The following is a 27,667-nucleotide window of genomic DNA, read 5'->3' on the forward strand; positions in this document are numbered from 1 at the left end:
GATTTATATGTCGGGTTATCGTTAGAAATTTTAGGCGTGAAATAATTAATAAGTATAACAAAAGCTATTGACAATGTTCCTGGGCTCAATAACGAATCCACGGTCAACGGGTAAACTCTTTGTACAATGGAATACATTTTGTAGCACGCAGACACGTTAACTCAGACGCTGGGTTACTTTCAGACTGACAGCCTAGACGATGACAGTAAACTCTCCAAGGTGATTGCAAAATAAAAGACAGATACAGTCACATATGTCAAATACATATCGATCGGGAATATCAACAAATTCCCAAGCGCCGTAACTAGGCAGTCCCGCGTAAACCAGCATTGCTCCTGATCGAGACTTGATTGCTTATACAGCGTGTCCCTCAACATCGGTACCTCCTCTGTAAGACATTTCGTTCATCCCGTGACCGTGGCTACGTTCGGCGACCACTTACGTCATCTCGAGCCCAAGTATTGGGGATCTTCCTAAAGAAAGGCCCGATGTCCCTACATCTCCGACATATATAAAGATTGACGTTACTGTCGTTGAAATATTTGGGATAATTTTGTATCTGTCTGTTTCCCCTTGTCTATTGAGAAAGGCACTGCTATAACCGCGTGACAGGACAAAAGTTTGAACAGGAGGAACGAAAGTGACGTCATAAAAGATAGTTGATTGTTGATGAGATCTCAATGGTATCTTACGAGAATTTGCGAATAATTCATTTAAGACTGCAAGAATTCAAGATATATAAAGAAATATTTGGTGACATAAATGTATTTCTCTTCGATGACATCTCTTTCATGCAATTATTCCCAGCAAAAGAACATTGTTGTATTGTATAAAAACAGTGGTGTGCTGTAAAGATTAATTTATAGTACCAAGTTTCATTCTGCGAACTCATCATTAATATGAGGTAAAAGGATGATACAGAGTTTATCGACCTATTAGATAATTTACAGTTTGGCGAAATAACAACTTCTGAGTTTGAAATACTATGAGTGCGAAGGAGTGATATAGCAGTAAGAATATTCCAGATAGTAAGATTCGTAGACGAATATAACACAAAAATGATTGATGAATTAGCGAAATTACGTCGTGTGTACGTTATTCATTCAGTAGGCGAGAGTCGGGAAGCAGCTACATGCGAGAAAAAAACTTCCGAAAATATTATTCATGCAGATGTAAATAATCATGGATAACTGTTGCATGCAATAACATTAGCCGAGGGATCACGAGTTATGTTGCGACGAAACATACCAATTTCCGTTGGTTTGATAAACGACGCAATGGGAATGGCAAAGAAATTTATATGTCAGTACTTCGAAGAGGTCAGCTGAAAGTGAGAGAATTGGAAGCAGATTCAAATATGCTGACGGCTACATTCCCATATCTCCAGTAATAGCAATATTTCAACTGACGAAATGTTACGGAGATGTTGAATAAAGAATGTCATCGCTTGTGCTAAGCTGGACAGTAGCGGTACACAGATTACAAATGGCTATAATAGATAGGACCGTAATTGATCTTGGCAAAGAGAATTTTGCAAAAGTGCAAATCTATGCCGCTTCTAGTCGTGTGGAAAGTTTAGGCAGCTTGGACATATCTGATCTAGCATCGAATGAAATTTTTAACAAACCATGTGACGAAAGAGCACTTGCAGCGACCAGTTTCCATGGAGAAACGCTCAGACACAAAGAAATGAAATTGGCGAATAATAACATATCATTCGCAATAACAATAGTTAAGAATGGAAAAGTAGGAAATTTGCAAGCTATCTCTACAAGACGTATAAGATTACGTCACAATAGCTTAATTCAATCCAAAGTAATCAATAAACCTTTAGAATTCTATCTTGCTTTTGGCATCTAATGTGAACAAATGGTTATTTATAACAGTGTCCTCTGCGGGAACCAATGCGGCTTCGCAAATCGTGCCCAAAGACGAGCAGGTTATTATCCGCTAACTGTGAGAGGGCGATTGCGAAAACCGGTAGGCGTTTTCAGCTACTGAAGATACCGTAACCCGTTGCGATTCTTTCAACCGCAGCAGGGTCGAAGGTTACAACAGCGAATAGTTGTTTGTAGATATTTGCTATTATTAATTATTATATCAGGAAATCAGAATTTATATTTCAAACGAATATATATTTCAAATCGAATTTATATTTTCAAAATAACGCCCTTGTAAGTTGGTAATAAGTTGAACGCCCTTCGCCGACAAGAGGTCGGATTGATAGCTCGTCTACGCACTACCTCAAATTCTCTTGCAGCCGCCTCATTCTCGCTTTTGGTTCGCTTCTTAGAACTCGCGACAGAATTTGTTTGTACAACTCTACAATTCGCGCGATCCTCGCTGCATCCTACAAAAACTTCATCGCAACCGTCCGTGTCGTTTCCACCCGACGCTATTGCGGTTATGTTTGTCGCAACCGATTCATCTAACGAAATTTTGTTCATTACGACGGTGTCCTTGCGACAAGCACTCGTGGGAACTACAACTGCCTGCTTGTGTTGCACTTTCTCGACACGAGATAGATCTACCTCACGCGCTCCCGTCTCTATGTCTACTTTAAGGACCTCTGGAAACCCATCGGAATTCTCGTTTTTTATTCTGCTAATGGAGATATCTCCCCTCTTCATGTTTATCTCGACGGTATCCAGGAAGTCTGTACCTATCAACAACGAGTGTTGCATCGCAGTGTTCGGAACTACGTGTATCGTTATATGATACAATTCACCGTCTATAATAATATCTGTCGGAAATTTCCCGAGCGTAAAATTTCTTTTAGACCCGATACTGTGAAATTCAATAATGTCTCGACTTAATTTGGGCGCTCCGATTCTTACATACTGATTATACCGCATCAAGGTTAACTCGCTATCGGTGTCTACCAGCGCGCTCAGTTCGAAATCTCCGATCTTCACGTCTTTACCACGCTTCGTCGGTAACAATCGAAACACACTACCAACCTCTTTAATGGACTCGCTCAGATTGTCGCACCTCGATGCAATGTATCCGTATTCTCTACACCTGAAACATTTAGGTCCCCTCGACTTGTTCGGACACTCTGCACACACGTGTTCTTCATCACCGCAATTATAACACCTTTTATACTTCGCTACATCTTCCGACTGCTTGTATCTTCCATTGTCCTTAGCTCTCACCGGTCTCATAGTTGACTCTGCTATACGGGATTTTTGTTCCTCATAGATGATAAGATTTTCTTTTAGCTCTTTTATTGATTTAGCCCCGTACAATATTGTTTTATTGACTTCTTTGTCTCTTATTCCATCTATGATGTACCTTATCTTTGCTGCTTCTTCCATATTCATTTGACTGGCTATACCGAGCATTCGGTACATGTACGCTGTACATCTTTCGTCGTCTCTTTTTTCTTTTTTTTTTTTTTGTTTCCTGCAGTTAGCGGTGTATTTGCAAAGTGTTAAAGTTTTTCGAAAACTCCCTTATCAGACCTTCTTTTAACTCGCGCCAAGTTCTAGCGTGGTACTCATAATTCACAAATATTTTTGCCGATCCGTTCATCAACTTTTTTGCATAAATTACCTTTTGTTCTTTTGTCCACCTATATATGCTTGCAGTTTCTTCGAACGCCTCGAACCATTGATTAATATTTTCGTTGTTTTCGCCTATAAAAACTTCTAAGGCGTCTTGGACATCCTGAACACTTACTGTTGTATACCTACGTGCTTTCCTACGGAATTTGTCAGGTTTTTGATATACACCTCGCACGTTTCTTTTGCTTTCTCTTTCGTCTTCTTCGTCGTCGCTCTCTTCTTCCGACGACGTATTCTCTTCTTCCATCGCCGCCTGTAGTCTCACACGTAGTTCAGCTTTTCTTCCTCTCGTCTCTAGCCCCATACTATCAAGACGTTCTCTTAATTCTTTTGTCCTAAGCTCCTCGAGATCTTCGTCTTCATCTCGATCACGCTTAGTTTTTGGTATTGCCCCTGAACCTTGCTCCTCCGTGGTCTTTTTACCGTTTGCTGGCTCTTTAGGACTTGGTTGTCCAGTACTATATGTTCGACTTAGCCTGGCAACCAACACTGACCTTGCACCAGATATTGGTAGATTTAACTGTGCAAGCTTGTTTCTTAATTCTTCCAGCATTAGATTTTCCTCACTTGAAAACTGTTCTTCTTCACAATTTGCCATTTTCAATTCTTTTCTTTTCAGCACGAGTAGTTCCGTAAAACGTGTCGTTCTCTGTCTGGTTTCAATCCCGGACGAGCCCCCAAAATGTAGTATCGGAAAGGATAGGATTAGGATAATTTAGATTTGTATAATTCTCCTAATGCTATTTATTTAAGATAAATAAAAATAACAGAGGTTAATTGGACAGAGAACGATAAATGTTCAACTTGAACTAAACGCAAAAATCTTATTCTACTCAAATTACTCTCGCAACTCTATAACTCTAACAACTCAATCTCTCAACAACGCTAGCAACTCAGGCAACTCCGCTGACTCTTTCAACTCTACAACTCTACTCCTCCGCTTCTCGACTAACTCTGACCTCTCGATAAAACGTTCTCACTTCTCGATCAACGTTATTTTGTCCTTTTCCTAATCCGGTCCTGTTTTCGTGCCGCAAGGACTAGGTGACTTTAGTCAATAGGTTTTTCTCTTGTGTATATCAACAGCCGAAGGTCAGACGACAATGTTTTGGTTTGTTTCTAACCAGGTTTTTTCCTCACGATACTACAATACACATGTATATATATATATCCATGTACTGGGTGGTTGGTAACTGGTGGTAAAAGCGGAAAGGGAGTGATTCTACGCGAGGAAAGAAGTCGAAAATATAGAATAAAAACTTTTCGTTTGAGGCTTTGTTTTCGAAAAAATCGACTTTGAAAGTGTTCATAGAAGTTTAATTAGAAGAGCAGAAGTATGTGTTCGGCAGAATGGGCAACATTTTCAGCAATTTTTGTAATAATAAACTTTATGATTACTTCATATTATTTCATTGTGTATTCCTAATTTTCCGTTACGGCAGAAACAAACTTAAACTGCAATAATATCCATCGAGACAACGATCTACAGTGAGATCCGTTATAACGAGACGTGATAAAGTGCACGCGTACCGAGCGAACATTCAAAGTCGATTTTCTCGAAAACAAAGCCTCAAACGAGAAATTATTAATCTATATTTTCGACTTCTTTTTTCGCGTAGAATCACCCCCTTTCCGCTTGTACCACCATCCTGCAGTTACCAACCACCCTGTATATAATATGTTGTCTATCGCATTACGAGAGTATGTGGTTATTGATAGTGACTTTTAATATTTATTGCGTAACTGCAGAATCTGATGGACCGTAACTGCTCCGGAACATAATCGTGACTAACTTCTTAATGACTGACTGTTGTTGTAGGCGACAACTCCTATTTATAATAAAACTACCATGGGATAATTGCCTCGTGACGGTTTATTCCCACGAGAACGCGTAGTTTCGGCACGTAGTTATCTCTGCGGACGCTACAGTCTTCGCTTCTGCTGATTTCCTTCCCAAGTGTGTTACGGTTTCATCCACCTGCTGATACGATCTCCCAACGAGCGTTGCAGTTTTACGTTTTGCTGATAATGAGTCGAACTATTCTCGGCACGTGGTTATCTCTGCTCGCGGTGATACTCGATCCTTTGGCGCGTCGCAGCTGCTTCCCTCTGCTGACTTTACCTGAGAACATCATCGTCCCTCAGCTCCCATTCGCTGCTTACTGCACTGTATACTGTGGTGGGGAGAGCGCGCGCAAGGCAGAGCGCATCAGCGGACGTCTCAATGTTACGCCAACTCTGAACCGCGCAACACCTATCCCTACGTAGTCTTCGATACAACGAAGTATCTCTACGAAATTTCTTGAAGTGTTTAACGATTCGTAACGAGTATTTTACGTGAGTTTCTTTGTTATTTTATTGAAAACGACGCAATATGGATTTTACTGATCGCGGTGTGCGCGTTTCGTGAATTCCGGTTATTTTTCTTATCGCTTTATTAATCCTATCTTATCCATGGTGGCATATTGTGAAATTTATTGATCGCAGCGCGCATTGTAATGTAAAGTGCAATCTTATGGGGATATACGTTGAAACCTGTTGCTTTTCCGCTCGAATAAGGGATATCCTGTCAACTAAGCACTCTTTTTACTCTGTTTTGATGCCGAATGCATCGCATGGAAGTTTTGCACGAAGTGCGCGCATATCTGTAAAATGCAATTTCTTGGAGAATTTCGTTGAAATCTTCTTGTCGCGTCTCGCGCTCAACACGACCCGTAACTTGAGACAGAGTAAGAATATGTCATAACTCGCGAATGATGCGAGACGCTACTCTGGGGATAATAGAATTAGGTAAAGAACGTTTAGGGGAATAAAGACGCAAAACGTTCAGATATTTTCACTTTGTACAATATTAATCTACAACCAAAATTCAAATAATATGATGGGGGAAATTCGCGAACTGCCAACGTCCGAACACCGTATAATAATAACAAACGGGAATTATAAAAACCTGTCAATTACAACACGCTCAGATACTTTTACTATGTATTAATTTGCCAATCAAAATTAAAAAGATACTATCAGGAAAACTCGCGAACCGGCAACGCGTGGGCACCGAATATAATAATGAACGGAAACTGCAAACGCCTGTCAATTACAATGTAACGTATTAATCTAGAACTGAAGTTGAAACAATAAGTAACGATCGTGTGAAAAAACTGATCGCAGCTTACGGAACTTGCACATGTTACATGGAATAGGGAGATGGGAAAGCAACAAGTACGTGAAACTAGTTGAAACTCGTGAAATACGCGTGCCATAAGCAGTTAATTACGTAACATGCCACTTTGGATAAATAGGAGTAATAGAACAACGAGCCTGTGAAAGACCAATGAGAAGTCGCGAAATGTGCGCGCCGAGATCAATCAACTATAAAACATGCCACTTTGAGTTAGGGAGAAACGATAAGACAACGAATATGAAAACCCCAATTGAAACTCAGGAAGTGTGCGCGCTGCAATCAGTAAATTCCACAATATGTCACCATAAATGAATTGAAAGTAGTTCATAATCGCAATAGACAATGACGGATCGACAAACGGGCAAACTAAGGACAACGAATACACGAACGTGCAAATAATACAGAAATAATATAGCCTTTATAACTATATATAACAGCTACAACAAATAGTTTTTTTATATCCTATTTTATCTAAAAAATATTTTGTTATAAAACTGTAATCGCATTTTGAATAAAGCTACTTTAAAAATTATTAAAACTTTATTTCTTTATTTTTTCGAGAGAAAGGGCCATTTGCGATGAGTACAATATGTAATGGAAGTCCGCCACCTCCAGATAGACAGCTTCCCTTTTGGAACTTTAGGGAAACTCCTTAATACTGTAATATAGATTCTACCATAGCCGTAATTAAGCAATTGTAGTCATTCAATCGGACTTTATTTGTTAGAGATTTATGATAGTGGGCTTGGGCTCGAGGTGACAACCAGTCGCCGAACGTAGCCGAATGTAGGTCAAGGGATGATCGTTTTGTCGAACAAAGACATGGAGTAATTCTATAGCTATAGGGGCGTGAAACAAATCTTCATTTGGATTAGACGTTGTCGTTATGCAATAGAGAGTATATTTACTAGTACAAGTATGAGTATCATAGAGTTTAACAAGTAACCGTGGTAATTAGATACTCGAGATGATAATGACAACGATCCTAGGTTCAATAACGAATCCGCGGTCAACGGGATGAAAGGTGTACGTTATCACAAAGTCCAAGTCTAACTCTTTTTCTAACAAAACGTGAAATATTCACTGATCGTAAAGACGATACTCTTTTCGTCGATGTGATCGCACGAGAGAATGACTTTCCGTCACGATGATGCTGCGGAGGAAATTTCATTTCGTCGCCCCTGAGTGACGACGGGTCGCTGTGAATGAATGCAAACAATATTTAAGGTATTCATTTTCAACATTTAAACTGTTAATTTGTAGTATTATGCCATTAATTTAAAACATTTAAATCATTAATTTACGATATTAAAGCTATTAATTTTGAACATTTAAAACACTAATTTATGACATGTCAAAACCATATTAACGACATCAGTACATAATACAAAAATATATGTAAAATCCCTAGAGTTCATGTAGGATAGGGATTCTTTTCGTTTTACGGGTAGCACGACAGGCTGTGTTTAACGGAGAGACCGATCTTCCTTTGTTGCACGGACGGCCATTTGAAGAAGCACGTGTTGCCCAGACGGACGGACAGAGAGTTACATTAGAGAGACAGACAAGGTTATAGAATAGTTGTTTAAGATTGTAAAGACTGAAGATTTATGAATTAAAGACTGAAGAAGAAAGATCGGTAGCTCAGGACGTTGAAAATCGATTCTCGATTTTCAGGTAAACATTGCACCAAAGACTTATAATTTCCCGTTTAGATGATCATCGTGATTGATTGTTATAGACGCATATTAATTGTTGTTCATTTTTGTATTTTATCAAATCATTTCATAATAAAAAACTCGATTTTCAGACTTCAGAATCGATCCCTGAATTATCCCATTATTGAACCTTATAAATCGATTTTCGCCACGCCATGCCGCTGAGAGTTAACCTACGCGTCGTCATGACCGAGAACGCGAAAGGGGAGAAGATAGAGAGTATAGAATCTATCAGAAGACTAGAAGACGAAATGTGCTATATTTTCCCCCCGGAATATCAAGAAAGAAAGTACCATGAACAATTATTCTGTTTACCAACAGTGAAAAAGACCGCAAACAGTCTAACCAAGGTAGGCCAATATAGAAATATTAAACTCACATTAGACGATGAGACAGCAGCACTGTATATCGATACGGATTCAAACTTCGTATTCCGAGACATTGTCTTAGAGGAAGCAGAAATAACCTCCACAAGAAAAACAAAAACGGAAATCGAGAAACTCAACCTGGATATGGAAAAACTTCTAGAGACCCTCCAAAGACGAGATAAGAGAGAAATAGAGGAAATAAACTTCAATATAGAACAATTTGAAGGAACTCAGAAAGCCACAAACTGGATATCAGAGTATGAAGAGGAATGCAAAAAATACAAAATAAAAAGCGATGAGGAAAAAGTCAAAGGTTTAAGAAAGTATCTAGGAAAAACAGCAGAAAGATGGTACCAAACAAATCTACTGAAAGCTGGAGGACACAACTGGAAAGATTGGAAAAAAGCATTTCTCAAAACCTTTAAGAATAAAGGTTGGCCGGCAATACGATATGCTTACAACTTTAAATACCTTTCAGGTTCGTTCGTAGAATATGCAATAGAGAAAGAACGACTAATATTGGAAGTAAAAAGGGAAATGGATGAAGAGGTGAGGATACACCTGATTGTCATTGGATTACCTATCGAAGGACAAAATCGAAAGGGAAAATATGCAGACAACAAATGACTTAATAGGAATTTTGGGACAATATGAAGACTGGAGAAAAAGGAAAGAAACACAAGAAAGAAAGATAGACCTGGTTAAAAAGGTGCCTTTGTTAGATAAAACGTTCATCCCTTGACCGCGGCTACGTTCGGCGACTGGTTGTCGCCTCGAGCCCAAGCTCACTATCATAAACCTCGAACAATCGGAGCGACATTTGTTTAATCTAAATTACGACATTACGGTATTCCCGAGAATCCAAGGAGAGGTTCCGGTGTTTTTCCATCTCCGACACGGCCATTCTGACTATCACACGTCCTCGGGTGCAGCTACAAGATTGAGTCTTTCTAACATTAGGTTCGGTACAATTAGCATGTCTACAATTTAACTTAATGTCTAAATAAGCTGAGGGTCCGGTGTAACAACAAAATTTTGTTCGGAGGTTTGACAACAAAAGGAATAGAAGAGCACATGAATTAGTAACGTTGTAATTAGTATTGGAAGTGCTAGTTGCATCCTGTGGGTTATCAGTCGGGTCATAACGGCGAAATGGACCAGTCTCGATTTCGCACCCCAATGGATCTCGTTTTTCTAGATCGCACGACCGCACCAAACTTCGTAACACTATAGCTCATGGTGCGCGTGAACACATCACTTGCCCCTTAGTCGAGCTTCATAACACTATAGCTCATGGTGCGCGTGAACACATCACTTGCCCCTTTACCAAGCTTCATAACTCTATAACTCATGGTGCGCGTGAACACATCACTTGCCCATTTACCAAGCTTCATAACTCTATAGCTCATGGTGCGCGTGAACACATCACTTGCCCATTTACCAAGCTTCATAACTCTATAGCTCATGGTGCGCGTGAACACATCACTTGCCCATTTACCAAGCTTCATAACGTACTCCGTAAGGTGCTACGGTCTTTGTGCTAAGGATCTTCCGAGATCGAGGTGCTCATGTCGTCGTGGTCACTGTTATTGCCGTCACTACCGACGTCCAACTCAGCGGGAACGCGACTGTCCGGCATTTTTCTTAATCTGTCGTGACTGTTTTTATACGATCGTTTGCCGTCTAGCGTTTTTAAAATATATCTATCTCGTTCCAAAATCTCGGTTATTACGAATGGACCCTTGAATTTTGGCTCTAGCTTGGTTTGGTTTCTTTTCTCATTCTTTGCGTAGTACGAAATCGCCGAGGTTAAACCTAACCACTTTAGCTTTGTTTCTATCAAAACTTTCTTTGTTGTACTGGGCTTTACTCTCTATGTTCTATACAGCCTGCTGTCTTACATCAGGGATATCGACTTCCTTTTCTTCGATATTGTCGGGTAGTAATAGGTCGTACGGTCTCGCTGTTCTACCGATTAGTAGTTGTAAAGGGCTCGAATTAGTCACGCGGTTGGTGGTGCAGTTCAACGCTAGCTGTATTTCCCCAATCGCGTCTTGCCACGGCCGCCCGGTCGTTTCTACTGTCGTGAACGTATTTTCAATGTACGCATAACACGCTCTACCTGTCTATTGGCTCTATCATCGGTCGCTGTCGGGTGAACTTTAATTCGTTTGCTTTCGCAGAATTCTCGAAATTCATTACCTTTAGAACATCTTTCCTGATCTGCTATTATCCGGCAGGGACTTCCGAATAAAATATAGCGGGTTTAAGCGCTTTAATGGTGTTACGGAAATCTATCTTACGAGTACGATGCAGGTATACGAATTTAGTGAACACATCGATCAAAACAATGACGTACTCCTTTGAATCGCTTTTACCACTCAACTTGCCTGTTATGTCCATGTGGACCGTATGCCAGGGTATGCTGGTCTTAGGTATAGGATGTAGTTCGGCTTGTATCTTACCTGAACTAGCTTTCGAAACTTGACAAGCATGACAGTTCTCAATGAATCGGCGAACGTACTTCGCCATCCCTTCGAACCAGTAATACTCGTACAGTCTCTCGAGCGTTTTCTCCCAACCTAAGTGCATAATTGACTGGTGCACATAGTTAATAACAGACTATCTAAAACCTCTTAGGACTATAGGTAAACAGAGAGTCCTGCCTTTTCTTTGTATCCTACGGTAAAGAGTACCGGACCGTAATTCGTATGTATTCGCGATGTCTTCCGCGAGCTCATCGTTTTGCAATTTCTTGACGATTCCCAAGGTTTGAGAATCACGACGTTGTTCGGCTAATCGCCAGTATTCCGATATTTCGGCCAGATTGATTTCTTTCTCCGCAATTTTATCAATTTTACGGTGGTCTAAATCTACGGGGTTTCGCGAGAAGAAATCTACGTGGGCTGTCCGTTTACTTTCCAGATACATAATGTCAAAGAACAAAAGTCTGCAAGTGGGCCCATCACCGATGGTCCCTGTCATTTAAATGTACTTTGTTACTCGACGCTTTCGACGAGTCGCAATCCGTGACGACAAGAAATTCCCGCCCATGTAGATAGTGACGGAAACGCTCGACTGCGTTTACGACTGCTAACGTCTCTAGTTCGTAGGAATTATACCTAGATTCTGCGAGGGTAGTTCTTTTACTGTAATACTCTATTACTTTGCCTTTACCTTCGACTTGATGCGTCAAAATCGCCCCGTAACTCTCTCCGAGCTAGCGTCAGTATGTAGTTCTATCGGGTAATTGGGGTCGAATATCATTAACACCGGCGCGTCGGTCAGGGCGGAAACTGCCTGTTGTCTTATTTTCTCGTGCCTATCTGTCCAAGTTATATTTCTGTTATTCGAGATGAGCGCATACAGGGGTTTCATTACCTGTGAGAATTTAGGGATGAACTTTCGGAAGTACGAAGCTAACCCTATGAACTGCCTGAACTGTGTGACGGCTGTTGGCACAGGAAAAAAGCTTAAGGTGTGTATTTTACCCGGGTTCGGACGAACTTCTTCGTTATGAATTACATATCTCAAACAGAGCACCGATGTCTTTAGAAAAGAACAGTTCGCAATGTTAACAGAGAATCCTGCTTTTACGAGGGTATCTAATACGGTGTTCAATCTTCCTAAAGCTTGATCTATCGAGTCGGCAATAATTAGAACGTTATCGAAATAAATAACAACGTACGAATGAGCGAGGTCGCCTAGGGCCTTGCGAATGGCCCTCCGAAAGACGGACGGCGCAATTTTTCAGTTCAAACGGCATCGTTATCTACTCATATTGTCTGTCGGGAGTAACGAACGCTGTATACTCCGCTGAATTAGGATAAGTAGGAATTTGGTGAAACCCGCTGGCCATATCCAGGCTAATAAAATATCTCGCCTCTTGCAATCTCGCGACTTGATCCGCAATAAGGAGTAAAGGGTACCGATCCGCGACGGTACTTTGATTTAGTTCTCGGGGATCCACTCATAATCTATCTGAGCCGTGTTCTTCTTCACGAGTTACGTAGGGCTCGCGAATGGCGAATTACTAGGCCTTATGATCTTTGCTTTAATTAAAACGCTTATTTTCTCACGTACCGCTCTTCGGTCCTCCTCGCTAAATCTATAAGGACTTCCTCGTACGGTGATGTTAGGATCAATTAATCGTATTTCTAACCGGCCTGTATTTACGCGAATACGTAAGGAATCCGTAACGAATGAATCTTTGAATTTGTCGAGAAGAGAAATTGATCGACTTTTATTATTACCATGTACATCAATGTCAGCTTCATTAACGACGATCTCGTTTGCAGTGGTTTCCTTACAGACATTAATTATTTTTGTTTTACACATAGCGAGGCTATTTTGTGTAATGTTACGTCAAAACCCAGACTTAGAGTTCCACAACTAATCGCGATATCATATTTTAGATAACTATCAGCAAGGACATGAGAAATTATCTTCGATGTAAAAATCATTAATACACACGATGAACAAATGGGAGGCGTATGTTTAATACAAGTATTTCCTGCTCCTCGCATTACTAATATGTCAGTCATTCTTTTGCCAGAAATCTCGAGGTCACGGACTCTTTAATTAGTGAACGCTCGGCTCCCGAATCGGAGTAAAAATGGAAACGACTCACCCAGATGACTTGATCTACCCGATGATGCTTCCAGTACGTAGAAGTCGACTCGCCACTCGTTATTGAAATTATGGTTTTCTTTCATAATCAGGTTAACAGTTACGCCCCGTGCAGCGGGGTCGGAACGTGCGATTTTAAGGGTTAAAACGTGGTAGCGAAAACTTGTTAGGTTTCACACTCGATTTTGCACTAGCGACTGGGTTACTCGCGCACGATGGTCGTAAGTTCTAGCACTGTTATAATCGGCACTGATCCCACTTCTGATGTCGGGTTGGCGTTACGATTAGAGTTAGGGTTAAGGGCGTAAACGAATCCCTATTGACACTAGACGTGATCACTATGCAATAGAGGAGATATTTACTAGTGCAAACATGACCATGTTGGAATTGGACAAGTAATCGCGATAATTTGATACTCGAGAAGCTAATGACAATGATCTTAGGCTCAATAACGAATCCACGGTCAACGGGATGACGAACTCTACTCTTCTTTAGCGTCTAAGTTGTACTCAATGTTAATGCATGGGGCCATCACTACGTATCCGAGAGTTACTTGAATCGTCGTCGAGATCGTACCGGATAGTAACTCTCCGTCTCGACGATGCCGTCGAGGAAAACTATAATGGGTGGGTCTAAGGACATGAGATCCTCGGATTCGTCAAAGAAAGCTTTCGTTCCAAAGGTGAGGGAAATTAGCGCTGTTGCTAATTGGTCGATCTCCATATCGGCGTTTTGAAAGAGATGCTGGCCGCCCTTGAGGGGAGGTTGTTGACGGGGGCATCGTTCGTGGAAGATAGGCTTCTCCTATCGTCCCGTAGTTGCAACAAGGACTGTTTGTCTAAATGAAGAACTTTGCTTGACTAAATCTTAAGATTTATTGCGGGTCCTCAAGTTAGCTAAACATACTGCGGAGGTATATTGACATCTGGAGATCATCTTACCCGAAGGATAGGATCTGCGTGTGGCGAGCCACGGAACAGAAACCTTTGAAATATTTACTGCCACGTGTCGCTACGGCTATTTCTTTAAAGGAGAGGTATAGAGTTACTCTGTGCCTTTGTTAGATAAAACGTTCATCCCTTGACCGCGGCTACGTTCGGCGACTGGTTGTCGCCTCGAGCCCAAGCTCACTATCATAAACCTCGAACAATCGGAGCGACATTTGTTTAATCTAAATTACGACATTACGGTATTCCCGAGAATCCAAGGAGAGGTTCCGGTGTTTTTCCATCTCCGACATATATATATATATATATATATATGTCGGGGCGGCGTTAAGATTTGAGTTAGGGTTGAGGGCGTGAAACGAATCCCTATTGGCGCTAGACGTGATCATTATGCAATAGAGGAGATATTTACTAGTGCAAATATGACTATGATGGAATTGGACAAGTAATCGGATAATTAGGTACTCGAGAAGCTAATGACAATGATCCTAGGCTCACTAACGAATCCGCGGTCAAGGGGATGACGGACTCTACTTTTCCTCAGCGTCTAAGTTGTACTCAATGTTAATGCACGAGGCAATCACTACGTATCCGAGAGTTACTTGAATCGTCTTTTAGATCGTACCGGAGAGTGGTTCTCCATCACGGTAACGCTGTCGAGGAAAACTATGATGGGTGTGCCCAAGAGCACGAAATCATCGGATTCGTGGAGAAAAGCCTTCATTCGGAAAGTGAGGGAAATTGGCGTTACTGTTAATTGGTCAATTTCCATGTTGGTGGTTAGGGAAGGGTGCTAGCCGCCCTTAAGAGAAAGTTCGAGAAGAGGAAGCGTCGTTGGTGAGAAAAATAGATTTCTCCTATTTTCTCGTAGCTGGGACGAGGACTGTTTGTCGGTTTGAAGGACTTTAGTTAAACAGACCTTAAGATTTATAGCAGGTCCTCGGGCTAGCTGAACATGTACTGTGGAGACGCGTCGACATCTGGTAATCATCTTACTCAAAGAATAGAGTCTGCGTGTGGCGAGCCACGGGACAGAAATCGTTGAAATGCTTACCGTCGTGCCCCGTCCTAAGTATTTCTTTTAAGGAGAGCTATAGGGTTACTTCATGCCTTTGTTAGACAAAACGTTCATCCCTTGACCGCGACTACGTTCGGCGACTGGTTGTCGCCTCGAGCCCGAGCTCACTATCATAAATCTCAAATAAGTACAGTCGAATCGAATGACAACAGTTTCTTAATTCGGCGATGGTGAAATCCAAATTACAATACTAGGGGTCTTCCCAAAGTTCCGAAGGGAAGGTTCCAGTATTCTTTCATCTCCGACACGGCCATTCTGACTATCACACGTCCTCGTGTGTAACTAAAATATTGAGTTTCCTAACATTAGACTCGATACAATTGACATTATTCACAATTTAACTAGATGTTCGAATAAGGCAAGGGTCCAGTGTAGCAACAAATCCTGTTCGGGGGTTTGGCAGCAAAGAAATAAAAGATAATGAAAATTAGTAGCGTTATAGTTAGTACTCAAGGTGATAGTTGCATCCTGCAGGTCATTAGTCGGATCGTAACGGCATGATGGACCATTTTCGATTTCGCACTCCAAAGGATCTCGGTCTTCTAGATCGTGTGAGCACATAGAGCTTTGTTCCACGATTTCACCGAGCTTTACCATATTGTTGCCCCGAGATGCATACGAACCACACCGCATGTTCTCACTGAGCCTTATCATACTGTCGCCCCGAGATGCATGCGAACCACACCGCATGTTCTCACTGAGCCTTATCATACTGTCACCCCGAGATGCATGCGAATCACATCGCATGTTCTCACTGAGCCTTATCATACTGTCGCCCCGAGATGCATACGAGTCACATCGCATGTTCTCACTGAGCCTCATCACACTGTCGCCCCGAGATGCATACGAGTCACATCGCATGTTCTCACTGAGCCTCATCACACTGTCGCCCCGAGATGCATACGAGTCACGTCGCATGTTCTCACTGAGCCTCATCACACTGTCGCCCCGAGATGCATACGAGTCACATCGCATGTTCTCACTGAGCCTCATCACACTGTCGCCCCGAGATGCATGCGAGTCACATCGCATGTTCTCACTGAGCCACATCACACTATTACCACAAAAAGCGTGTGAACTACATCACACGTTCTCTCTGAGCTTTATCACATTATTTCCCCGAAACACGTGCGAACTCGCTCTGCCGGGTGTTACTGGCATAGTGCTACTGATCTTCCGAGGTCGAAGTGCTCATATCGTCATGGTCACTGTTATTGCCTTCACTACAGACATCCAACTCGGCAGGGGTGCAACCATCTGGCATTTTCCTTAACCTGTCGTGACTGTACTTGTACGGTCGCTTACCGTCTAATGTCTTCGAGATATACCTGTCCCCTTCCAAGACTTCTGCTATTACAAGTGGACCTCTAAATTCTGGATCTAATTTGATTTCTTTCCTCATTTTGCGTAATACGAAATCACCGAGATTAAACCTAACCGCTTAAGCTTTAGCTTTGTCAAATCCATCCTCATCATACCTAGCACTAGTTTCCATCCACTTTATTGCCTGTCGTCTTATATTGGAGATATCGATACTTTTGATGTTATCGGGTAACAACAGATCGTGAAGTCTTGCCGTTCTACCTATTAGTAGTTCTAATGAGCTCGAGTTTGTCACGCGGTTGGTGGTGCAATTCAAAGCCAACTGTATTTCCCCAATCGCGTCTTGCCGCGGTCGCCCGGTCGTCTCTACTACCGTGAACATATTTTCCAATGTACCCATAACACGCTCTACCTGTCCATTGGCTCTACTAGCACCGATCGCTATCAAGTGAACTTTAATTCGTTTGCTTTCGCAGAATTCTCGAAATTCTTTTACCCTTAAAACATCTTCCCCGATCTGCTATTATCCGGCAGGGACTCCCGAATAAAAATATAGCGGATTTAAGCGCTTTAATGGTGTTAAGGGAATCTATCTTACGAGTATGATGCAGATATACGAATTTAGTGAAGACGTCGATCAAAACAATGACGTACTCCTTTGAATTGCTTTTACCACTCAACTTGCCTGTTATGTCCATGTGGACCGTATGCCAGGGTATGCTGGTCTTAGGTATAGGATGCAGTTCGGCTTGTATCTTACCTAAACTAGCTTTCGAAACTTGACAAGCATGACAGTTCTCAATGAATCGGCGAACGTACTTCGCCATCCCTTCGAACCAGTAATACTCGTATAGTTTCTCCAGCGTTTTCTCCCAACCTAAGTGCATAATTGACTGGTGCACATGGTTAATAACAGACTATCTAAAACATCTTGGGACTATAGGTACACAGAGAATCCTGCCTTTTCTTTGTAGCCTACGGTGCAGAGTACCGAACCGTAATTCGTATGTATTCGCGATGTCTTCCGCGAGTCCATCGTTTTGCAATTCCTTGACGATTTCCAAGGTTTGAGAATCACGACGTTGTCCCGCTAATAGCCAATCTTCCGAAATTTCGGCCAGTCAACTATTTTCTCTTTGATTTTGTCGAATTTAATAAGGTCAACGCCTGTGGGGTTTCGCGACAAGAAATTTGTGAGCCGTCCGTTTACTTTCCCGATACATAATGTCAAAAATAAAAGTCTGCAAGTAAGCCCATCACCTATGGTCTCTGTCATTTAAATGTACTTTATTACTCGATGCTTTCAACGAGTTGCAATCCGTGACGACAAGAAATTCCCGTCCCTATAGATAGTGACAGAAATGTTTTACGGCGTTTGCGATAGCTAATGTATGGTGTTCATAGGAGTGATATCTGGGTTCCGCGGGGCTGGTTCTTTTACTGTAATACCCTATTACCTTGTTCTTACCTTCGGCTTGATGCGTCAAAATCACCCCGTAACTCTCCGAGCTAGCGTCAGTATGTAGTTCTATCGGGTAATTGGGGTTGAATATCGTTAGCACCGGCGCGTCGGTCAGGGCGGAAACTACCTGTTGTCTTATTTTCTCGTGTCTATCTGTCCAAGTTATATTTCTGTTATCTGAGATGAGCGCATACAGGGATTTCATCATCTGTGAGAATTTAGGGATGAATTTTCGGAAGTACGGAGCTAACCCTATGAACTGCCTGAACTGTGTAACGGTCGTTGGCACAGGTGAAGAACTTAAGGTGTGTATTTTACCCGGGTTAGGACGAACTTCTCAGTTATGAATTACATATCGCAAATAGAGCACCGATGTCTTTAGAGAAGAACGTTTCGCAAAATTAAAAGAGAATTCGGCTTTTACGAGGGTATCTAATACGGTGTTCAATCTTTCTAAAGCTTGATCTATCGAGTTGGCAATAATTAGGGCGTCATTGAGACAAATAACAACATACGAATGAGCGAGGTCACCTAAGGCCTTGCGAATGACCCTCCGAAAGACGGACGGTGCAATTTTTCAGTCCAAACGGCATCGTTATCTACTCATATTGTCTGTCGGGGTAACGAACGCTGTAAACTCCGTTGGATTAGGATAAATAGAAATTTGGTGAAACCCGCTGGCCATGTCCCGGCTAATAAAATATCTCGCCTCTTGCGATCTCGCGACTTGATCCGCAATAAGGAGTAAAGGGTACCGATCCGCGACGATACTTTGATTTAGATCTCGGGGATCCACTCGTAATCTATCTGAGCCGTTTTTTTTTTCTTCACGAGTTACGGCTCGCTAATGGCGAATTACTAGGCCTTATAATTTTTGCTTTAATTAGAACGCTTGTTTTCTCACGTACCGCTCTTCGCTCCTCCTCGCTAAGTCTATGAGGACTTCCTCCTACGGTGGTGTTAGGATCAGTTAATCGTATTTCTAACCGGCCTGCATTTACGCGAATACGTAGGAAACCCGTAACGAATCAATCTTTGAATTTGTCGAGAAGAGAAATTGATCGACTTTTATTATTACCATGTACATCAGCGTCAACTTCATTAACGACGATCTCGTTTGCAGTGGTTTCATTACAGACACCAATCATTTTTGTTTTACACATAGCGAGGCTATTTTGTGTAATGTTACGTCAAAACCCAGACTTAGAGTTCCGCAACTAATCGCGACATCATATTTCAAATAACTATCAGCAAGGACATGAGAAATTATCTTCGATGTAAAAATCATTAATACACACAATGAACAAATGGGAGGCGTATGTTTAATACAGGTATTCCCTACTCCTCGCATTACTAATATGTCAGTCATTCCTTTGCCAGAAAATCTCGAGGCCGCGGACACTTTAATTAGTGAACGCTCGGCTCCCGCATCGGAGTAAAATGGAAACGACTCACCCAGATGACTTGATCTATCCGTTGGTGCTTCCAGTACGTAGAAGTCGACTCGCCACTCGTTATTGAAATTATAGTTTCCTTCCATAATCAGGTTGGCAGCTGCGCCCCATGCAGCGGAGTCGGAGCACGCGATTTTAAGGGTTAAAACGTGGTAACGATAGTTGTTAGGTTTCACACTCGATTTGCACTAGCGACTGAATTGCGCACGACTTGCGACTTGCGCACGATGATCGTAAGTTCTAGCACTGTTATAATCGGCACTGATCCCACTTCTGATGTCGGGGCGGCGTTAAGATTTGAGTTAGGGTTGAGGACGTGAAACGAATCCCTATTGGCGCTAGACGTGATCATTATGCAATAGAGGAGATATTTACTAGTGCAAATATGACTATGATGGAATTGGACAAGTAATCGGATAATTAGGTACTCGAGAAGCTAATGACAATGATCCTAGGCTCACTAACGAATCCGCGGTCAAGGGGATGACGGACTCTACTTTTCCTCAGCGTCTAAGTTGTACTCAATGTTAATGCACGAGGCAATCACTACGTATCCGAGAGTTACTTGAATCGTCTTTTAGATCGTACCGGAGAGTGGTTCTCCATCACGGTAACGCTGTCGAGGAAAACTATGATGGGTGTGCCCAAGAGCACGAAATCATCGGATTCGTGGAGAAAAGCCTTCATTCGGAAAGTGAGGGAAATTGGCGTTACTGTTAATTGGTCAATTTCCATGTTGGTGGTTAGGGAAGGGTGCTAGCCGCCCTTAAGAGAAAGTTCGAGAAGAGGAAGCGTCGTTGGTGAGAAAAATAGATTTCTCCTATTTTCTCGTAGCTGGGACGAGGACTGTTTGTCGGTTTGAAGGACTTTAGTTAAACAGACCTTAAGATTTATAGCAGGTCCTCGGGCTAGCTGAACATGTACTGTGGAGACGCGTCGACATCTGGTAATCATCTTACTCAAAGAATAGAGTCTGCGTGTGGCGAGCCACGGGACAGAAATCGTTGAAATGCTTACCGTCGTGCCCCGTCCTAAGTATTTCTTTTAAGGAGAGCTATAGGGTTACTTCATGCCTTTGTTAGACAAAACGTTCATCCCTTGACCGCGACTACGTTCGGCGACTGGTTGTCGCCTCGAGCCCGAGCTCACTATCATAAATCTCAAATAAGTACAGTCGAATCGAATGACAACAGTTTCTTAATTCGGCTATGGTGAAATCCAAATTACAATACTAGGGGTCTTCCCAAAGTTCCGAAGGGAAGGTTCCAGTATTCTTTCATCTCCGACATATATATATATATATATATAAAACAATATGGACAAGTTTTATAAGGTAAATAAACTTACGGCTCAGGGGGTTTCGGAGCTTCCAGGCCCCGTCGGTGATTCGAGTAGCATCCCAGGCTCGACCTGATGGTCACCCAACGACTGGACGAACGGCGAGAGGAAGGTCGATCCCAGGGCCTCCCCTCGTTCGGTAAACACGACCGGGGACCAAGAAACACCCGCAGTTGTCACGGAGGAAAAGATATGCAAGAAAACAACAAGAAGATACCTTGAATTTGACGAAGATATCGCGGGAATCATCGAGGAAGTCGAGATGCCGATGCAGGCAAGCAAGGAAAAGACACCACCCAGCGAAAAGGCGAGCCGAATCGCCAAGGAAAAATTCTTGAAAGGTGACAAGATCACCAGATATATGAGAAAGTCTCCAGTGGAGGAGAGCGCGTGCAGGACAACGAGAAGCCTGGCCAGGAGCCAGCCGATGGCAACGAGGGACGAGGCAGCCAGCACCTCGGAGCTAGACACACCGGCGGAAATGTTGGACAGCGGCAGCGAAGCGGCAGCATCAAGGAAATGACTCAGGAGGAAGGCCATGGTGAACAGAGCAACGGCCGAGATCAAAAGCAATGACGAGGACAGTATCGTCATCAAAATGAGCGAATGGAAGGCGATGACGGAAATCATCACAGAAGTCTTCCGCGAAATCCAAGGTATAGGTAACAGATTTTACCTCATGAGCAAAAAGGATGCCGACATCAAGAAAAGGACGGACGCTATCAGTAAAAAAGCGATCGAGCTCCTCTTGATGCTGGACGAGATGAGGCTCAAGAAGAACGCTAGGATAGTCACGGCCACCAGGATGACCACCCCTCCGGGGAGGAGCGGGGAGAAGGAAGGAAAATGGAAGGAGATATCGCCCATCGAAGGGAAAGGAGACACCAAGAGAAAGAGACCAACGACCGTGGAGGCCTCCTACGCAGGAGCCTGTGCCGGCAACAGCTCGGCAAAAGCGACTACGGATTGCACGGACAGCGATGTAAAGGAAGACTGGATCCCTGTCCGCGGAAAGAGAGGAAAAAGAACGGACACTCCGGCGGTGGACAGGAAGGCGAACACAGGAAGGGCGCCATTGGACAAGCCAAAGAGGCCGGAGGGACCGAAGAGGGTACGTAACAGGCCCGAAGCCATCCTCCTCAAAGTAGGTCAAGACAAGGAGTGGATCCAGGTCTACAAAGATTTGATGGGGGCAAGGGAGACCCTAAAAGAGAGCAGCGGAATTAGAAGGACCAGAACAGGAGACATTCTGATCGAGTTGAAAGCAGGTAGCAACGCCAAAAAGACCGCGGCGGATATGAACACGGCGCTAAGAGGCAAGGTGAGAGCGCGACCAATGCGCGACAAGACCTCCGTGGAGATCAGGGATATAGACCCGCTCGTAAGCAAGGAAGAACTAGCCAGGGAGCTAGTAATGCAACTAAGCATAAGCGACATCACCGAGGTTGAAGTAAAAACCCTAAGAATGGCGCCGTGGAGCACCCAATCGGCAATAGTGACGATGCCGAAAGCCTATCTGGCCAAAGAGGAGGCGAGCCGGAAGATCAGAACCGGCTTGACGATAGCCTCGATAAAGGAACTACCCAATGTGGTAAAGTGCTTCAGATGCCACACGTTCGGGCATATCGCAAACAAATGCACGGCGATAAGCCCTGGAAAAGAGATTTGCAGGAAGTGTGGAGCCAAAGACCACACGATAGCTGCCTGCGTCAACGCACCCTGCTGCTCCATCTGCAGCAAGGAGAAAGGAGTGAAATTTGACCTCGTAACCGAATCCCTGGCTTGTCCAGAATATAGAAGGCTGTTGAAAACGAAAAAATGAGGATATTGCAGATAAACCTCAACAGATGCAAGCTGGCGCAGGACATGATGCACCAATGCGCGATCGAACTTAGGCCGGATATAATAATAATATCCGAGCCGAACAGGCAGCTACCGCACTGGTTTAATGACACCAAAGGAGACGCCTCGATATGGGTCACACTCCTCAATGGCAAACTTCCTGATGAAACAATAGAGGTCAAGAGCGACGGGATAGTGGGCGTCCGCGTCGGCGACGTCTTCTGCTTCAGCGGATACTGTTCGCCCAACATAAATAAACTAGCATACTCCAAGTACATAGACACGCTATCAACTATGACGAAGAACGTTGCTAGAAGACACGACAAGGTCGTCGTGGCCGTAGACTTCAACGCAAAGTCAACCCGTTGGGGAGGATCGACCACAGACAAGAGAGGGAGAGTCTAATGGAGGCATTAAGCGGCCACCGGGTGTTTCCAGTGAGGCTCAAGGAAAAGTACACCTTCTTCATGAACGGGAAGACGAGCTTCCCCGACATAATAAGGGTATCTAACAAGGTCAGCGAGACACACGCCGGAAGCGCGGTCTTGGACAAATACTCGGCCTCGGACCATCTGTACGTGCTCCACAGGTTTAAGGCGAGGAAGACTCGGACCGTATCGAAGTTCTACAGGTACGTGACCAAGGACATGTCGCCGGAGGAGTTCCTGAGCAAATTCGACGACGCATTGAAGAAGGAGGACCTCAACGCGGCTATCGGAGCGGTTGGGGCCGAGTCCTTGCAAAAGAGCATCGAAGGTACGTGCGAAGGGATGCTAAGGAAGGCGAACTGTGCGGCTCGTCGCAAGTACGCGAACTACTGGTGGAACCCGATGATCGCGGAACTTAGAGCGCAGACGCACAAAGCGCTCAGGAAGATGACGAAAGAAAGGAAGAAGAATGCCTGCAACACCGAGCCCCTCGTCAACGCCTACAAGGAGATCCGAAGGCAGTTAAAAAAGGAGATCGCCCGCAGCAAAAAAACAGCTTGGGCAGAATACTGCAAGATACTGGAGAGCGAACCTTGGGGCAAACCCTATCGCACGGTCATGAAGAGATGTAAAAGCAAGAGACCAACCAACGACATGCCGATCGACATGGTGAAGGCAGTCCTACAGGGGCTATTCACAATGGGACACGGACCCTCCCATTACGAAGGCCGCGAAGAGGCAGGGACCGAAGAAGAAGGAGACATCAGCCTCACCGTCGCCATCGGCGAAGGCGATGTCGTCGATGCCGCCGGAAGAATGAACACCAAGAAGGCTGCAGGAGTCGATGGCGAGATCGCGATGCTGATAGCGAGTCGCAGGAGCGAGCTCGTGACAAGGGCGTTCAACGGCATCACCGAATCAGGAAGGATCCCAGACTGCTGAAAGACGGCCAGAGTAATACTGCTAAGGAAACCGGGAAAGGATCCCAGTCTCCCTAACGCGTACCGGCCGATAAGCATACTCTCAACCATGAGCAAGATCTGGGAAAACTGCTTTAAGAAGATCATCGAGAGATGCATCGGAATGGACCCGTTCCATCGGAGGCAATATGGCTTCCGAAAGAAGAGGAGTACGGTAGATGCCATCACGCAGGTGATGAAGTTTGCCAACATCTGCAAACAGAAGAAGGTAATATGCGTGATGATCGCCCTGGTCATTAGCAATGCCTTCAATTCGCTCAGCTGGAAGAGCATATACGAGGAATTTGACAGGAGGAAGCTGCCATGGAAGGTCAAAAGGCTAATCGGCAGTTACCTATCTGGAAGGAAGATCATCATGAGCAACCAGCACGGCACGGTGGAGCACGAGGTGGCGGCGGGAGTTCCGCAGGGATCCATCCTCGGACCATTCCTGTGGAACTTGGTATACGACCGGTTGCTCGAGAGACTCGACAACATGCCAATGGTCAGAGCAACCGCCTTCGCAGACGATCTGGCCATCACTTGTTCCGTCGGGAGGAACGAAGAGGCCTCCGCCAAGGTCAACACGATGCTAAGGATCGCCAACGATTGGTGCACGAGTGTCGGGCTCACACTGGCGAGAGAAAAGACGGAAGTCATGCTCATCACAAGGTTGCGAGTGCCGAGAGTGGTGAAACTCAAGTTGGGCTCTTCGGACATCGAAACGGTCGATCGCATCAAGTATCTCGGAGTCATCATCGACACCAGTCGGAGGTTCGGTGCGCATATCGAGATGGTGTGTAATAGAGCCGACAAGTTAATAGGAGCCCTCAGGGGAATACTACCCAACATCAACGGGCTGCCCAGCTTGGCTCGTAGGCTCCACTATAATGTGTGGGAGTTCATCGTAACTTACGGAGCACCGGTGTGGGCTAGAGCAGCGAATACCGATAAGAACAGGAAAAAGCTGAAACGAGCACAACGAACGGCCCTGTGCATAACAACGACGGCATACCGTACCGTCTCCCACGCGGCTCTTTGCGTGTTGACCGGGAATCTCCCGATTTACATAAAGTTAAAGATGCTCGGAGAGACCTACGAGAGGAACAAGATCCATGAGTGCAGGATTGGCGCGGATGACGGCTGCAAGCTGAAGGAGGAACTGGAGGCGATTCGCAAGAAGGCCCAAGAGGAGTGGCAGAAGGAGTGGAACAACTACAAAAAGGAGAATGTCACAAAGAAATTAATACCGAGTGCGTTGCTATTTACCAAAAAGAAGATGGACATCGATCATCACACCATGCAGCTGCTAACCGGGCATGGGAGCTTCGGTGTCAATAGGAAGAGGATTGGCAAGGACAGCGACAGCAACTGTCTCGACTGTGGACACCCTAACGACGATGCAGAGCACGCCCTCTTCGCGTGCCCGAAGTGGACGGACAGAAGGATCGAGCTGGAGAACGTTCTTGGCGAGAAGATAGACGTGGACAATATGATCGCCACGGTGATCGCCAAGAACGAGAGCTGGAATAAATTCAGGCAATTCTGCAAGACCGTCATGTGTCACAGGAGGGTGACAGCGAGGGCCTGGGAAGAGGCAAGGAGGAGAACGAGTGAAACAACAACTACGCGGAGCAAGGAAGGCAAGAATACAAAACAACGAAAAACCGCAGAAGGAGATCAGCCCAGTATTCTGAACTGGCTGAGAAGATGACATGAGCAGTAACTGCCCGAAGAAGTAGATACAACGGGGCACGAAAGGACAACCCTGATGACTGCCGACAGGTTTTACCGGGGTTGTCTGCCCTCAAAGCGGAGGAAGAAGGAGGAGGGGTTTTTAGTGGGTATGGCAACGACATCCGACCGACTCCCACATAACCCAGTGATGCGGGTCACTGGGCATGCGTAATAGCATTTTCCCCTCCCCACGCGAAAAAAAAAAATAGTGCAGCTGATGAAAGTCATAAGAAAAAAAGGCTTCCGATTAAAACTGGCCAAATGTAAATTCGCAGAGAACTCAGTAAAATATCTAGACCACATTATCGAGAAAGACGGCGTGAGACCAGGAAAAGATAACGATACACGAATTTGAACGTCCGAGAAACAAGAAAAATGTGAGACTACTCGGAAAAATAAATTTTTATTATAAATTCATAGAAGACGCGTGCAAACTCTTAGAACCACTACACAATTTACTGAGAAAAAATACAGAATTCATTTGGAATGAAGAATGTGAAAAGTCATTAAAAAAAAATTAAGGAATACCTTTGTTGAAACCCAATCCTTTCAATATACGACCATAACAAAGAAGTATTCATTTATACAGATGCAAGTGGAGACGGCTTAGGGACAGATTTAAAGCAACCTCGAGACAACGGGACGTTACACCCGGTCGCGTACTTTTCGAGAAAATTGAAACCAACAGAGGCAAAGAAGAAAGCAATCCACCTTGAATGTCTTGCTATTAAAGAGGCGATTCAGTAATGGCATCATTGGTTAATCGGTAGATATTTCACTGTCCTTTCAGATCATAAACCGTTGGAATCAATGAGAATCAAGGCAAGAACCGATGAAACTTTAGGAGACCTGATGCACTACTTGTCGCAGTACGACTTCAAGATCATCTACTCTCCAGGAAAACACAACATAGAGGCAGACGCACTATCCAGGAACCCCGTCTTAGAATGTTTTGACGATGAAGAAGATGTTTTAAAAGTAGCAAATATTATAAAAAAACAAGACATAATCCAAGATCAAAAAGAAAACAGAGAAAATATTAACAATACGAAAGACCTTATACAAAAATCAGAGATTTTTTTTTTAATATTAAAGGACGTCAACGTATATTCGTCTCACAAGAGTTTGGTCAACATATCATAAAGACGGTTCATGATTTCTTTGGTCACGTTGGAAGGAACCACATATTGAAAAAATCCGACCCTTCTGTTATTTCAATAATATGGACCGAATTGTCGACAAATTCTGCAAACAATGCGAAATTTGCATCAAGAATAAAAGCAGAACGAGAAGACCGATCGGGTTTATGTCGAAACTAGGACCAGCTAGGAAACCGTTTGAAATAATGTTATTCGATACGGTCGGAGGTTTTTCCAATAACAACTCACTAAAGAAATATATGCACATACTTATTGATCATTTTTCAAGGGCTGTTTTTATGTCCACGTCAAAAACGCAACGCTCAGGAGATATCATAACACTTATAGACTCGACAGGAGAAACTGATCCCATAAAAATTATCCTTGCAGACCGATACCCAGTAATGTCATCCAAAGAAGTTCAAGAGTACGCGAGAAAGAAGAACATTAAATTAATTTTCACCTCGACAGACTGTCCATCCTCCAATGGACTGAACG

General features: G+C 43.7%; 1 protein-coding gene across 2 annotated transcripts; it reads left to right on the forward strand.

Moving 5' to 3' along the window:
- Positions 1-8,140: 8,140 nt before the first annotated feature.
- On the forward strand, positions 8,141-27,081 carry LOC126927393 (uncharacterized). 2 transcript variants are annotated; one of them, XM_050743547.1, is made up of 3 exons: positions 8,141-8,424; positions 8,558-9,542; positions 26,821-27,081. In XM_050743547.1, the coding sequence occupies exon 2, from the start codon at positions 8,621-8,623 to the stop codon at positions 9,458-9,460; it is 840 nt and encodes a 279-aa protein (XP_050599504.1). In that variant the 5' UTR covers positions 8,141-8,424; positions 8,558-8,620; the 3' UTR covers positions 9,461-9,542; positions 26,821-27,081. The 2 variants fall into 2 exon arrangements, with proteins under 2 accessions (XP_050599504.1, XP_050599505.1); XM_050743548.1 differs by lacking the exon at positions 8,141-8,424 and having other exon boundaries at positions 8,457-9,542.
- Positions 27,082-27,667: the final 586 nt, after the last annotated feature.

This window comes from Bombus affinis, unplaced genomic scaffold (assembly GCF_024516045.1).
Source record: "Bombus affinis isolate iyBomAffi1 unplaced genomic scaffold, iyBomAffi1.2 ctg00000099.1, whole genome shotgun sequence".
NCBI lineage: Eukaryota > Metazoa > Arthropoda > Insecta > Hymenoptera > Apidae > Bombus > Bombus affinis.